Source organism: Bubalus kerabau, chromosome 23 (genome assembly GCF_029407905.1).
Source record: "Bubalus kerabau isolate K-KA32 ecotype Philippines breed swamp buffalo chromosome 23, PCC_UOA_SB_1v2, whole genome shotgun sequence".
Taxonomy (NCBI): domain Eukaryota; kingdom Metazoa; phylum Chordata; class Mammalia; order Artiodactyla; family Bovidae; genus Bubalus; species Bubalus kerabau.
Genome location: NC_073646.1, coordinates 28,767,330 through 28,781,660, shown reverse-complemented (window position 1 = coordinate 28,781,660; position 14,331 = coordinate 28,767,330). Strand labels below are relative to the sequence as shown.

The 14,331-nt window shown below is 45.9% G+C and overlaps 1 protein-coding gene across 2 annotated transcripts in view; it reads right to left on the bottom strand.

Annotated features, from left to right (window-relative positions):
- Positions 1–381, bottom strand: part of VKORC1L1 (vitamin K epoxide reductase complex subunit 1 like 1) — a 59,999-nt gene extending 59,618 nt beyond the window's left edge. For both annotated transcript variants that reach the window (XR_008707663.1, XM_055562470.1), the window contains exon 1: positions 149–381. Coding sequence is in view for 1 of the 2 variants with exons in the window: in XM_055562470.1 (XP_055418445.1) it covers positions 149–342 (194 nt within the window). In the remaining variant the exon portion in view is untranslated. The remainder of the gene's footprint in view (positions 1–148) is intronic.
- Positions 382–14,331: the final 13,950 nt, after the last annotated feature.

The window sequence follows — 14,331 nt, the reverse complement described above, 5'->3', positions numbered from 1 at the left end:
CCTGCCCGGCTCGCGGCGCCGTCGGTCCCTTCGCGGCCCGGTCCCCGCCACCCCCCCAGGCCGGAGCTCCCGCCGCGCGCTCCCCACCCCCAGCCTCCGCCCTCGCCCCGCTCGGCCGCTCCCGGCCCGCTCCCCCCAGCCGGGCTACCTGGAGGCAAGGGCGGCGGAGCACTTCACCCAGGGCCCCAGGTCGCAGAGGGCCCGGTGCTCGGGGTCCCGCTCCTTCTCCCGCTCCACGTGGTAGGCGTAGATGGAGAGCAGGATCCCGGCGGCGCACACTGCATACCGGGCCACCCGCTCCCAACGCGGCACCGACACTCTCAGCAGGACGGGCGCCGCCATCTTCCCCCCTCCGCCGCCGCCGCCGCCGCCGCCTCCTTCACCGCCGCCGCCGCCGCCGCCTCCCTCCGCCTCCACCTCAGCCGCCGCCGCCCGTCGGGGCCCGACCCAGCCGCTGCCGCTACCGCCACCGCCTCCGCCGCCGCCGCCACCGCCGCCGCCGCCGCCTCGCCCCATTGGCTCGACCGCCTCCTCCGGGCCCCGCCCCCACAGGCGCGCGGCCCAACCGCCCCGAAAGGAGAGCGCCCTGCCGGGCTGTGAAGGCGCGCGCGGGCGCGGAGGGAGGGGGCGGAGCGCGCAACCGCCCGAGAGGCCGGCCGGCGGGCGGAGCCAGAGGCGGCGCGGCGCGCGCAGCGGGCGGGGCCAAAGAATGGGCGGGGCCATTGGGTGAAGGGCGGGGCTTTGGGGCGGGAGGGGAGGGGCAAGCAGGGGTGGGGTGGGGCGAGCAGGGGTCGGGTGGCGCGGGCGGGTCCTATAGGACTGGGTGCGAGGAATAAATTTCAAAGATATCAACGTGTGTGACTGGATAAGCCCTTGGCCCCACCTCCTGGGGGGCTAATCAATGGCCATACTTTCCGCTTTTTTTTTTTATCATCACTTGGTATTTTCTCACCCAATCCAAATTAACCTTGGCCATTGGCCAGAATTCCAGAGCCAAGCTCTAGAACCACGCTTATGTTCCCTGATGTTCTCCATCACCACCTCCACGCACTTCATATTCAACAAGTGCAAGCTGAACTATTTTTAAAAATTATTTCTGAATGCCTTGCTTCCCTGTGAGCTGAATTTGAGATGGCTTAACTAAAGTCTGAGAGCCGAGGAATTGATGCTTTTGAACTGTGGTGTTGGAGAAGACCTTTGAGGGTCCCTAGGACAGCAAAGATATCAAACCAGTCAATCCTAAAGAAAATCAACCCTGAATATTCAATGGAAGGACTGATGCTGAAGCTAAAGCTCTAATACTTTGGCCTCCTGATTCGAAGAACTGACTCATTGGAAAAGACCCTGATGCTGGGAAAGATTGAAGGCAGGAGAAGAAGGGGATGACAGAGGATGAGATGGTTGGATTGCGTCACTAACTCGATGGACACAATTTTGAGAAAGCTCTGGGAGTTTCTGATAGGAAGGGAAGCCTGCGTGCTGCAATCCATGGGGTCCCAGAGAGTCAGACAGGACTGAGCAACTGAACTGAACTGAAAACATAGGAAACAATAGTTCCTACATCAAATGTTGTTGTCAGAATTACATACAGATTAAGAACTTGAGAACAAGATGGCAGGGGTGGGGGAAGTCGCCAGCATTCATGAGCCACTGAACAACAACAACATACTTCATGTAATACAGTAAAATATAAAAATGAACTAAAAAATTGGGATGAAGAAAAAGCCTATTCAAAATATAAGGAAAGACCAGGAGTAAGAACATAGACAAGTAGGCCATAGAGTAGCATATAATAATTAAAACTGAGCCACAAATCTGGCTCTGAGCTTCCTGGTGGCCAAAACTAAAAGAAAAACACATGTATGTTATTCTCACTGTCTCTAAGAAACATATTGTTCTTAGATATTGCTAGCTTTTTCCTGGTTGTAACTGCAAGGAGATCCAACCTAAGGAGTTCATCCTAAAGGAAATCAGTCCTGAATATTCATTGGGAGGACTGATGTTGAAGCTGAAGCTTCAATACTTTGGCCACCTGATGCAAAGAGCTGACTCATTTGAAAAGACCCTGATGCTGGGAGAGATTGAAGGTGGGAGTAGAAAGGGATGACAAGATGAGATGGTTGGATGGCATCACCGACTCAATGGACATGAGTTTGAGTGAACTCTGGGAGTTGGTGATAGACTGGGAGGCCTGGCATGCTGCAGTCCATGGGGTCGCAAAGAGTTGGACACGACTGAGTGACTGAACTGAACTGAACTGTCCAAGATTTGTTTCATATAGTGATTTTGAGTAACTGTTGTCCTTGTATTATGTATTGATCAGTAACAAACTTCCCCAAACTTAGTAACTTAAAGAAAGTGAAGTGAAAATCACTTAGTCGTGTCCTACTCTTTGCAACCCCATGGACTGTAGCCTGCCAGACTCCTCTATCCATGAAATTCTCCAGACAAGAATACTGGAGTGGGTAGCCATTCCCTTCTCCAGGGGTTTTTCCTGACCCAGGGATCGAACTCAGATCTCCTGCATCGCAGGCAGATTCTTTACCAGCTGAGCTACCAGGGAAGCCCAAAATAAAGGAAAATACATATTTCCTCATAGTTTCTGTGGGTCAGGAATTGTTTAGCTGGATTCCCTGGCTCAGGGTCTCTCACAAGGATGCCATCAGGATGTTTACTGGGGCTGCAGGCATCTCAAGGCAGGAGAATCCTCTTTCAAGCTCACTCACATGGCTGTTGACTGGATTCATGAGTTTCTGGCCACTTGCATTTCTCCATAAGAAGCTGCTAACTTCCCTGAGAGCAAGGGATAAGAGAGAGAGAGAAATGGAAGTCACAGTCTTTTTTGTAACCTACTCTCAGAAGAGACAGCCCACCACTTTTACATATTCTATTACTTATATAGGAAGTTCACGGTTCACATATTGCTGAAGCCTGGCTTGGAGAATTTTGAGCATTACTTTACTAGCGTGTGAGATGAGTGCAACTGTGCGGTCGTTTGAGCATTCTTTGGCATTGCCTTTCTTTGGGATTGGAATGAAAGCTGACCTTTTCCAGTCCTGTGGCCACTGCTGAGTTTTCCAAATTTGCTGGCATATTGAGTGCAGCACTTTCACAGCATCATCTTTCAGGATTTGGAATAGCTCAACTGGAATTCTATCACCTCCACTAGCTTTGTTCCTAGTGATGCTTTCTAAGGCCCACTTGACTTCACATTCCAGGATGTCTGGCTCTAGGTCAGTGATCACGCCATCGTGATTATCTGGGTCGTGAAGATCTTTTTTGTACAGTTCTTCTGTGTATTCTTGCCATCTCTTCTTGATATCTTCTGCTTCTGTTAGGTCCATACCATTTCTGTCCTTTATCGAGCCCATCTTTGCATGAAATGTTCCCTTGGTATCTCTGATTTTCTTGAAGAGATCTCTAGTCTTTCCCATTCTGTTGTTTTCCTCTATTTCTTTGCATTGATGGCTGAGGAAGGCTTTCTTATCTCTTCTTGCTATTCTTTGGAACTCTGCATTCAGATGTTTATATCTTTCCTTTTCTCCTTTGCTTTTCGCTTCTCTTCTTTTCACAGCTATTTGTAAGGCCTCCCCAGACAGCCATTTTGCTTTTTTCTTCAAAATTCTCCAAGCCAGGCTTCAGCAATATGTGAACCATGAACTTCCTGATGTTCAAGCCGGTTTTCGAAAAGGCAGAGGAACCAGAGCTCAGATTGCCAACATCTGCTGGATCATCGAAAAAGCAAGAGAGTTCCAGAAAAACATCTATTTCTGCTTTATTGACTATGCCAAAGCCTTTGACTGTGTGGATCACAATAAACTGTGGGAAATTCTGAAAGAGATGGGAATACCAGACCACCTGACCTGCCTCTTGAGAAACCTGTATGCAGGTCAGGAAGCAACAGTTAGAACTGGACATGGAACAACAGACTGGTTCCGAATAGGAAAAGGAGTACGTCAAGGCTGTATATTGTCACCCTGCTTATTTAACTTCTATGCAGAGTACATCATGAGAAACGCTGGACTGGAAGAAACACAAGCTGGAATCAAGATTGCTGCGAGAAATATCAATAACCTCAGATATGGAGATGACACCACCCTTATGGCAGAAAGTGAAGAGGAACTCAAAAGCCTCTTGATGAAAGTGAAAGAGGAGAGTGAAAAAGTTGGCTTAAAGCTCAACATTCAGAAAACGAAGATCATGGCATCCGGTCCCATCACTTCATGGGAAATAGATGGGGAAACAGTGGGAACAGTGTCAGACTTTATTTTGGGGGGCTCCAAAATCACTACAGATGGTGACTGCAGCCATGAAATTAAAAGATGCTTCCTCCTTGGAAGGAAAGTTATGACCAACCTAGATAGCATTTTCAAAAGCAGAGACATTACTTTGCCAACAAAGGTTTGTCTAGTCAAGGCTATGGTTTTTCCTGTGGTCATGTATGGATGTGAGAGTTGGACTGTGAAGAAGGCTGAGCGCAGAAGAATGGATGCTTTTGAACTGTGGTGTTGGAGAAGACTCTTGAGAGTCCCTTGGACTGCAAGGAGATCCAACCAGTCCATTCTGAAGGAGATCAGCCCTGAGTGTTCTTTGGAAGGAATGATGCTAAAGCTGAAACTCCAGTACTTTGGCCACCTCATGCGAAGAGTTGACTCATTGGAAAAGACTCATGCTGGGAGGGACTGGGGGCAGGAGGAGAAGGGGACGACAGAGGATGAGATGGCTGGATGGCATCACTGACTCGATGGACGTGAGTCTGAGGGAACTCCGGGAGTTGGTGATGGACAGGGAGGCCTGGCGTGCTATGATTCATGGGGTCACAAAGAATCAGACACGACTGAGCGACTGATCTGATCTGATCTGATTACTTAACCTAAGTGTCCATGGATGAATGAATGGATAAAGGAAATGTGGTATGTATCCACAATGCAATATTATTCAGCCACAAAAAAGGAAAGAAATCCTCCCATTTGAGACAACATGGAAAAACGTTGAGGGCATTATGCTAAGTGAAATAAATCAGAGAAAGTCAACTACAGTTGACCCTTGAACAAGGCAGGGTTTAGAGGCACTGACCTCACTGCGAAGTCAAAAATCCACATAACTTTACAGTTAGCCCTCCATATCTGAGGTTTCACCACCACAGATGCAACCAACTGAGGATTGTTTAGTACTGTATATGTGTGTATTGAAAAAAATCCACGTACAAATGGACCTGTGTAGTTCAAACCTGTGTTGTTCAAGGGTCAACTGTACTATATAATCTCACACGTGGAAAATAAAAAAGCTGAAATCATAGAAACATTTATTGATGGTTGGCAGGGGCTTGCAGGTAGAGAAAATGGGGAGATGTTAGTCAAAGGGCATAAACTTCCAATTATAAGATGAATTAGTTCTGGAGCTGTAATGTACCAAATGGAATCTGTAGTTAATAATATGTATTGTATATGTGAAAGTTGCTTAGAGAGTGGCTAAATCTTAAATGTTCTCATTTCCTCCCTCCAGGCAAAGGTAATTAGATATGGTGATGGATGCATTAACTAATTTTATTGTGGTAATCATTTCACAATGCATCAGCTCAGTTCAGTTCAGTCGCTCAGTCGTGTCCGATTCTTTGTGACCCCATGAATCGCAGCATGCCAGGCCTCCCTGTCCATCACCAACTCCCGGAGCTTACTCAAACTCACGTCCATCGAGTCAGTGATGCCATCCAGCCATCTCATCCTCTGTCATCCCCTTCTCCTCCTGTCCCCAATCCCTCCCAGCATCAGAGTCTTTTCCAATGAGTCAACTCTTCACATGAGGTGGCCAAAGTACTGGAGTTTCAGCTTTAGCATCATTCCTTCCAAAGAAATCCCAGGGCTGATCTCCTTCAGAATGGACTGGTTGGATCTCCTTGCAGTCCAAGGGACTCTCAAGAGTCTTCTCCAACACCACAGTTCAAAAGCATCCATTCTTCTGCGCTCAGCCTTCTTCACAGTCCAACTCTCACATCCATACATGACCACAGGAAAAACCATAGCCTTGACTAGACAAACCTTTGTTGGCAAAGTAATGTCTCTGCTTTTGAAAATGCTATCTAGGTTGGTCATAACTTTCCTTCCAAGGAGGAAGCATCTTTTAATTTCATGGCTGCAGTCACCATCTGTAGTGATTTTGGAGCCCCCCAAAATAAAGTCTGACACTGTTCCCACTGTTTCCCCATCTATTTCCCATGAAGTGATGGGACCGGATGCCATGATCTTCGTTTTCTGAATGTTGAGCTTTAAGCCAACTTTTTCACTCTCCTCTTTCACTTTCATCAAGAGGCTTTTGAGTTCCTCTTCACTTTCTGCCATAAGGGTGGTGTCATCTGCATATCTGAGATTATTGATATTTCTCCCAGCAATCTTGATTCCAGCTTGTGTTTCTTCCAGTCCAGCGTTTCTCATGATGTACTCTGCATAGAAGTTAAATAAGCAGGGTGACAATATACAGCCTTGACGTACTCCTTTTCCTATTCGGAACCAGTCTGTTGTTCCATGTCCAGTTCTAACTGTTGCTTCCTGACCTGCATACAGATTTCTCAAGAGGCAGGTCAGGTGGTCTGGTATTCCCATCTCTTTCAGAATTTTCCACAGTTTATTGTGATCCACACAGTCAAAAGCTTTGGCATAGTCAATAAAGCAGAAATAGATGTTTTTCTGGAACTCTCTTGCTTTTTCGATGATCCAGCAGATGTTGGCAATCTGAGCTCTGGTTCCTCTGCCTTTTCGAAAACCAGCTTGAACATCAGGAAGTTCATGGTTCACATATTGCTGAAGCCTGGCTTGGAGAATTTTGAGCATTGCTAGCGTGTGAGATGAGTGCAACTGTGCGGTCGTTTGAGCACTCTTTGGCATTGCCTTTCTTTGGGATTGGAATGAAAACTGACCTTTTCCAGTCCTGTGGCCACTGCTGAGTTTTCCAAATTTGCTGGCATATTGAGTGCAGCACTTTCACAGCATGTATCAAATCATGTTGTATGTCTTAAACTTAGCACCATGTTACATGTCAATTATATCTCAATAAAACTGGGGGAAAAAAGAAGTCCCTAGGTCCAGTCTGCGCTGAATGGGAGGGCATTAAACAAAGGCATGAATACCGGCAGACAGATCACTGGGATCATCTTAAAGTCAGCCTACCGCAGTCCTCAAAAAGATCACCGCTCTAACTCTCTGGTGGTTTTCATATAACTGAATGCGCTCATTCTCCTGGTAGCCCTCCTCCTTCAGGATTCCTCTACTCACTTAATGAGATCTATTGACTATCTGGCTTCTTTGACTCATCATTATGTCTGAGAGGTTTATTCATGTTATTGTACACAGCTGAGTAATAGTGTATTATATGATTAACCACAATTTTATTTATCCAGTCTGTCCACTGTTGGTGGACATTTGGCCAGTTTTTAGCTATAATAAGTAAAGCTGCTACAAACATTTTGTAAATGTCTTTTGGTGGCTGTATGCTGTCTTGTCTATTGAGAATACATCCATGAGTGGAATTAGAGTCAGACAGTATTAGTAAATATTGCCTAGGTTAATTCATGTCCTCCAAAGAAGTGATACCAAGGTGAAATCAGATGTCTAAGAGATATTTACAGGAGGTGATGTCTCTGAAGAATAAAAGGGACAGGGAAGAAGAGCAGGTATGGAGAGCCTCCAGATCACAGGGCAGGTCTGACCACTGTGAAAGTTCTGCAGTCTTAGCGAGGCTGACAGGGACCAAGGCAGGAGTGATCCAGTTCTAGTGGTCCTGCCAGGCACTCGAAGCAGCCTGGGGAGAGCACGGGCTCAGCATGAATGCTGTGATGGATCCAAAGGTGTGGAGCAAGGGAACCTGTTGCTTGTTCTCCCCCCCCACTGCTGTAGCAAGTGCCCCAGTAAAGCGTTGCTTGAGGGCTTCCCTGATGATACAGTGGATAAGAATCTGTGTGCCAATGCAGGGGACACAGGTTTAATCCCTAGTCGGGGAAGATTCCACAGGCCACAGAGCAACAAAGCCCCATGTGCCACAACCACTGAGCCTGTGCTCTAGAAACTGAAAGTCGCCACTACTGAGCCCCTGGGCTGACACTACTGAAGCCCATGCACCTAGAGCCCATGCTCCACAACAAAAGAGCCACCACAGTGAGAAACCTGTGCTCGAAAGCGAAGAAGAGCCCTCACTCTCTGAAACTAGAGAAAGCCCACATGCAGCAACAAAGACCCAGTGCAACCAAAATAATAATAATAATTTTTGTAAGACTTAAAAAAAAAAAAAAACCCAAGGGGTGTCAGCTGGAGGCTACTGGCCATCTAGCCTCTTTGCAGCAGATTCTCTTGAAGGGAGACTGACTGAATTGACCTAGGCAGTATTTACTAATACTGTTTGACTCTAATTCCATTCCTGGATATATTCTCCATAGACATGAGCCCATATAGCCACCAAAAGACATTTACAGAATGTTCATAGCAGCTTTACCAGGGCCACCACGCTGTTACGAAGTTTTCCAAAGTGGTTGTACCAATTTAAACTATTAGCAAAGAATGAGAGTTCTGGGTACTCCACATCCTCAGCAACCCTCAGCAAGTTCCGTGCTTTAAGTTTTAGAAAATGTGGTTCTCTAGAGGGATCGTGGTGGTTTTTAAATTGCCTGTCCCTGAAGAGCAATGAATCTGAGCACCTTTCATATGCTTATTGATTACCTAGATTTTTCTCTTTTTCAAAGCGCTTATTTAAGCCTTGTTTACTCTTTAAAAAACAAGTTGTCTTTTTCTTATTGGTTTATAGAAGGTCTTTATACTTTTTGGATACAAATATGTGTCAATATGTGTATTGAAGATATTGTTTCCAATACTTTGGCTTGCCCCCTTTCCCTGTTAATGGTGTTTGTTTGTTTTTTTGCCAAACAATTGAAGAGACTTCTTTGAATTCCTCATACACATTCTACTACCTTCACCTTGGAGCTTTCATACTCTTAACTGACGCACTACTTAGATTTTTTTTTTTCTCCTGGAAGACTTTTCCACTTCTATTGTCTTAATTGGGACTCTGGTGACACAAATCCAGCTCATCAGGCTGGGGATTCAAACCCCATCAAGACTCTCTCTGTCCACGTTCATCTCTGTGTGTCAATTTTGTTTTCTCAAGCCAGTTTTCTGCCTATAGAAGAAAAAATGGTCCCATTGTTTCTCCATTTGCACCTTTTTTTTTTCCCCTCTACCAGGAAAGGACTGCCTTTCCTCCCTTAAATTCAACTTTGAAAATTCTGATGAGGGACTTCTCTGGTTAAGAATTAATCTTCCAATGCAGGGGGCACAGGTTCGATCCCTGGTTAAGGAACTAAAATATCCCACATGTGGCAGGGCAACTAAGCCTCCTTGGTGCAACTGGAGAAGCCCACACACTGCAATGAAGACTCAGTGCAGACGAAATAAATACATAAAGTAAGATAAAATCCTGATGAAGAATTCATCGACCAGACTCAGATCACTCACGAGCCCTGTAGCTAGAAAGAAAGAGTGCTGGAGACCTTAGCTCCCAGCAGCCCTACAAGAGAGTCTATGAAAACCAGTTCTCCCAAAAACACAAGAAAGTGCTGTTCCCAGAAGCAGGAAGGGGTGGCTGGGCAGACAGGAAGCTACTGTGGCAAGAAGTTGGATGAGGCTGTCACTGTTGGAGGCTCACCAGGAAGAGCCTTTGTCTCTGTATGGAAGAAGCTCCTCTGTCTCATAAGTGGTTCATCAACCTTTCTATAGTGCCGAGTGGTAACTGACCTTCTGTGCTTGATGGGCACAACTCTGGGAGGTCACTTTGCGCCAATCCAAACATGTAAGCTTTAAAACTTGTATATAGGGAATTCCATGGCAGTCCAGTGGTTAGGACTCTGTGCTTCCACTGTCAGGGCCCAGGTTCCATTCTTGGTTGAGGAACTAAGATCCTGCAAGCCACATAATGCAGCCAAAACAAACAAACAAACAAACCACACTATACACAGATGGAAACCACATCAATACATTGCTGGGTGTAGCCTCTCAGAAAACAGTTTGGCAATTTCTCAAAATGTTAAACATAGTTACTAGTTACTATATGACCCCAGAACTCCACTCCTGGATATATTCCCAAGAGAACTGAAAACAAGTCCACACAAAAGCTTGTCCATGAGTGTTCATAGCAGCATTATTCATAATAGCCAAAAAAGCCCATCAACTGATAAATGAATAAACAAAATGTAGTATATGCATACAATAGTGCATTGGTATTCAATCATAAAAAGGAATGAAATACTGATATATGCTATAATATGGATGAACTTTGAAAACATTATGCAAAGTGAAAGATCCAGACATAACAGCCTAGTATTGTATCACTCCTTTTATTTATTTTAAATTATAGTTGCTAATGGGCTTCCCAGATGGCACAGTGGTAAAGAATCTGCCTGCAATGCAGGAGACACAGGAGATGTGGATTCAATCTCTGGATCAGGAAGATCCCCTGGAGGAGGAAATGGCAATCCACTCCAGGATTCTTGCCTGGAAAATCCCATGGACAGAGGAGCCTGGCAGGCTACAGTCTCTGGGGTCACAGAGTCAGACACGACTTAGCGACTGAGCATGAACGTACACATAGTTGCTAATACAGTATTATATGTTACAGGTGTGCAATATAGTGATTGATGATTTTTAAAGGATATACTCCACTTAAAATTATTATTAAATATTGGCTATAGTCCCTGTGTTGTGCAATATATTCTTGAAGCTTATTTTTGTATCATTCCTTTTATGTATTTTTAAAATTTTAATTATGCATTTATTCATTGGCTTCACTGGGTCTTCGTTGTGGCACACACGCTTAGTTGCCCTGTGGCACGTGGAACCTTCCTGGGCCAGGGACTGAAACTATGTCCCTTGCATTGGCAGGCAGATTTTTAACCACTGGACCACTAGAAAAGCCCTGTATCATTCCTTTTAAATGAAATGTCTAGAACAGGCAAATCCCTAGAGAGAGACAATAGATTACTTGTGGCCAAGAGCTGGGGTGATGGAAAATGTGACGTGATTGCTAATGGGTACAGGTTTCTTTTGGGGGTAATGTAACATTCTGGAACTAGAATGGTGGAAGCACAACGCTATGAATAAAACTACTCTAAAAGGGTAAACTTTATGGTATGTAAATTATATCTCAGTAAAACTTGTTTTTAAAAGGTGTACACAGAGCTTCTGTGTTATAGTTGCTGACTTAATGTCTGCCTCTGCTGCTGCTACTGCTAAGTCACTTCAGTCGTGTCCAACTCTGTGCAACCCCATAGACGGCAGCCCACCAGGCTTCCCTGTCCCTGGGATTCTCCAGGCAAGAACACTGGAGTGGGTTGCCATTTCCTTCTCCAATGCACGAAAGTGAAAAGTGAAAGTGAAGGCACTCAGTCGTGTCCGACTCTTAGCGACCCCATGGACTGCAGCCTACCATGCTCCTCCGTCCATGGGATTTTCCAGGCAACAGTACTGGAGTGGGGTGCCACTGCCTTCTCCAATGTCTGCCTCTACCAACTATAAATTCTGTGGCGAGGGTGCCTGGATCATCTGTATTCCCAGCAGTAGGAGGTAGTACCTAGAACAACAATGGGCTTCCCAGGTGTCGCCAGTGGTAAAGAATCCACATGTCAACGCAGGAGACGAAGGAGACTTGAGTTCCATCCCGGGGTCAGAAAGATCCCCTGGAGAAGGAAACGGCAACCCACTCCAGTATTCTTGCCTGAAAAATCCCATGGACAAGAGGGTCCTGGCAGGCTACAATCCATGGCGTCACAAAGAGTCAGACACATCTGACCACTCATGTGTTGTGTTGTGTTCTGGCACAACTGGCTCAGAGGGTAAAGCATCTGCCTGCAAAGCAGGAAACCCAGGTTCGATTCCTGGGTTGGGAAGATCCCCTGGAGAAGAAAATAGCAACCCACTCCAGTACCCTTGTCTGGAAAATCCCATGGACAGAGAAGCCTGGTAGACCTACAGTTTTTTGGGGGGTCGCAAAGAGTCGAACACGACTGAGCGACTTCACTTTCACTTTCAAGAGTTATTTGATGAATGGGTTACTGAATGAATGGGGCCAGCTTAAATACCACCTCATTTTGGAAACTTCTCCCCGTCTGTGCTCCCAAAGAGCCACCTCCAGTTCTTTTTCATGAAAGGACAGACTCAGGTTGGAAAGAGTCTCTAGTTTATCATCACAGTTTCTGGAGCCAGCATCCCATGCCATAGGCCCTTCGGCCACTACAGCTACAACAATTCATTCTTAGGGCTGGTTTTAAGGTCTCTTTCATCCACACCTGGAAATCTGTCTTCCTACTGAGCTCGGCTATGTATTTAAGCTTTTTTTCTTTCTTTTTTTTTTCTCCTAAGCTCTCCTATTTATTTATGTTTTGTTTTTGGCTTATGAGATTTTAGCTCCCCAACCAGGAATCAAACCCAGCCCCTGGGCAGAGTCCTAACCACTGGACCATCAGGGAATGCCCTCAGCTTTTTTTTCTTAGAAGGTTTTATCTCGTGTTTCTGTATTTTCTATGTTGGCTCAATCCATCATACCAGAACCAGAAATCCCAAAAGATTTCTACAAGCTTGTTCGTGACCCCAAACTTGCTCTGCTGGGTTGCAACACTGGGTTACAACACTGTATATTTTCTGTCCAAGTTTTGAGAAAGGTCACAGCAAGGATACCTGTCCAAGTTGTTGTTGTTTGTTTGCTTGTTTTTTAATTATTTTTATTTTTAAAACAATTTTATTTATTTTTGGCTGCAATGGATCTTCATTTCTACACATGGGCCTTCTCTTAGTTGCAGCAAGTGGGGCCCACTCTCTAGTTGCTGTGCATGGGCTTCTAAGTGCAGTGGCCTCTCCCACCGCAGAGTATGGGCTCAGGACACACAGGCTTCAGCAACTGTGACATGTGGGCTCAGTAGCTGTGGTTCCTGGGCTCTAGAGAACAGGTTCAACAGTTGTGGTGCACAGGCTTAGCTGCTCCGGGGCCTGTGGGATCATCCTGGACCAGGGATCAAACCCGTCTCCTGCATTGGCAGGTAGGTCTTTCACCACCGAGCCACCATGGAGGCCCTGGGACAGTTCTTGAACTGAAGACTCTCTCGGGAGGCAGGATCATCTCACAGGGTCCTGGCGCTGCGCTGAGACCCTTGTTAGGGCAGCCTGTCCAAGTTTTGAGAAAGGTCACAGCAAGGATACCGAGGGACCCTTTAGGTATAGCAGTAGCTGGCTAGAAATCTTATTTTTGGTTGTGCCCTGCAGCTTTTGGGTCTTAGCTCCCCGACCAAAGATCCAGCCTGTGCCTTCATCAGTGAAAGCGCAGAGTCCTAGCCACTGGACCACCACGGGATTCCCTAGGAATCTTTTTATAGCAGGGTCTGTGAAATCCCAGGCCTCCCAGTGTCCTTTGAGAAAATCCCACTCACAGTGAATATCCTACTGAGATCAGATGGATGTGCCATTTTTCTTTCAAGGGATAATGAATTCTGATATCATTTCATTATGGCTGGTACAGAGGAAATGCTCTTTCTTAAACACTGGATGAAGGACTTCCCTGGTGGTCCAGTTAAGACTTCATCTTCCAATGTAGGGGGCAGGATTCAAACCCTGGCTGGGAGCTAAAATACCGCATGCCTCATGGCCGAAAAACCAGAACACAAACAACAGAAACTACATTGTAACAAATTCAATAGAGACTTTAAAAATCATCCACATCAAAAAATATGTTTAAAAAAATAAATACTGGATGAGGAGTGGACTAGAAATCATGCTATGTGCACAGATGACCTGCCGACCCACCAAAGATGTTGTCCACTACGCACACATCTACATGCCCAGCACTGTGTTGGATTCTTGATATGTTATATTATATATTTTCATAAGCTTGATGCAAGGTAGGTATCATTGGCTGCAATTTCCATGAGAAAGAAGTAAGTCTCAGAGGGCTAAGTACCTGGCCCAATTACTGTAAGAGGTAAACCTTCAATTAGCACCTATGCCCATCTGGTTTACGCATTCCCACCTTCCCACCAGGCGATGTGGCTTCCTTCTGAGAAAGCATCTCTCAATTTGACATGGAAGGTCTGTTTTTTCCCCCAGAATGGATGGTTTATTCACCAACCCTCCTCTTCCATCTACCCTCTGCATGTAACCAAGTTTCAGGGTCTTTTCCTGCTCCCGCTTCACTGTAAAAAACAATATAGCCCTGTGATATGAGGTAGGCTGGAGTGCTGTGCTAAGTTGCCTCAGTCATGTCCGACTCTTTGCAACACTATGGACTGTAGCCCACCAGACTCCTCTG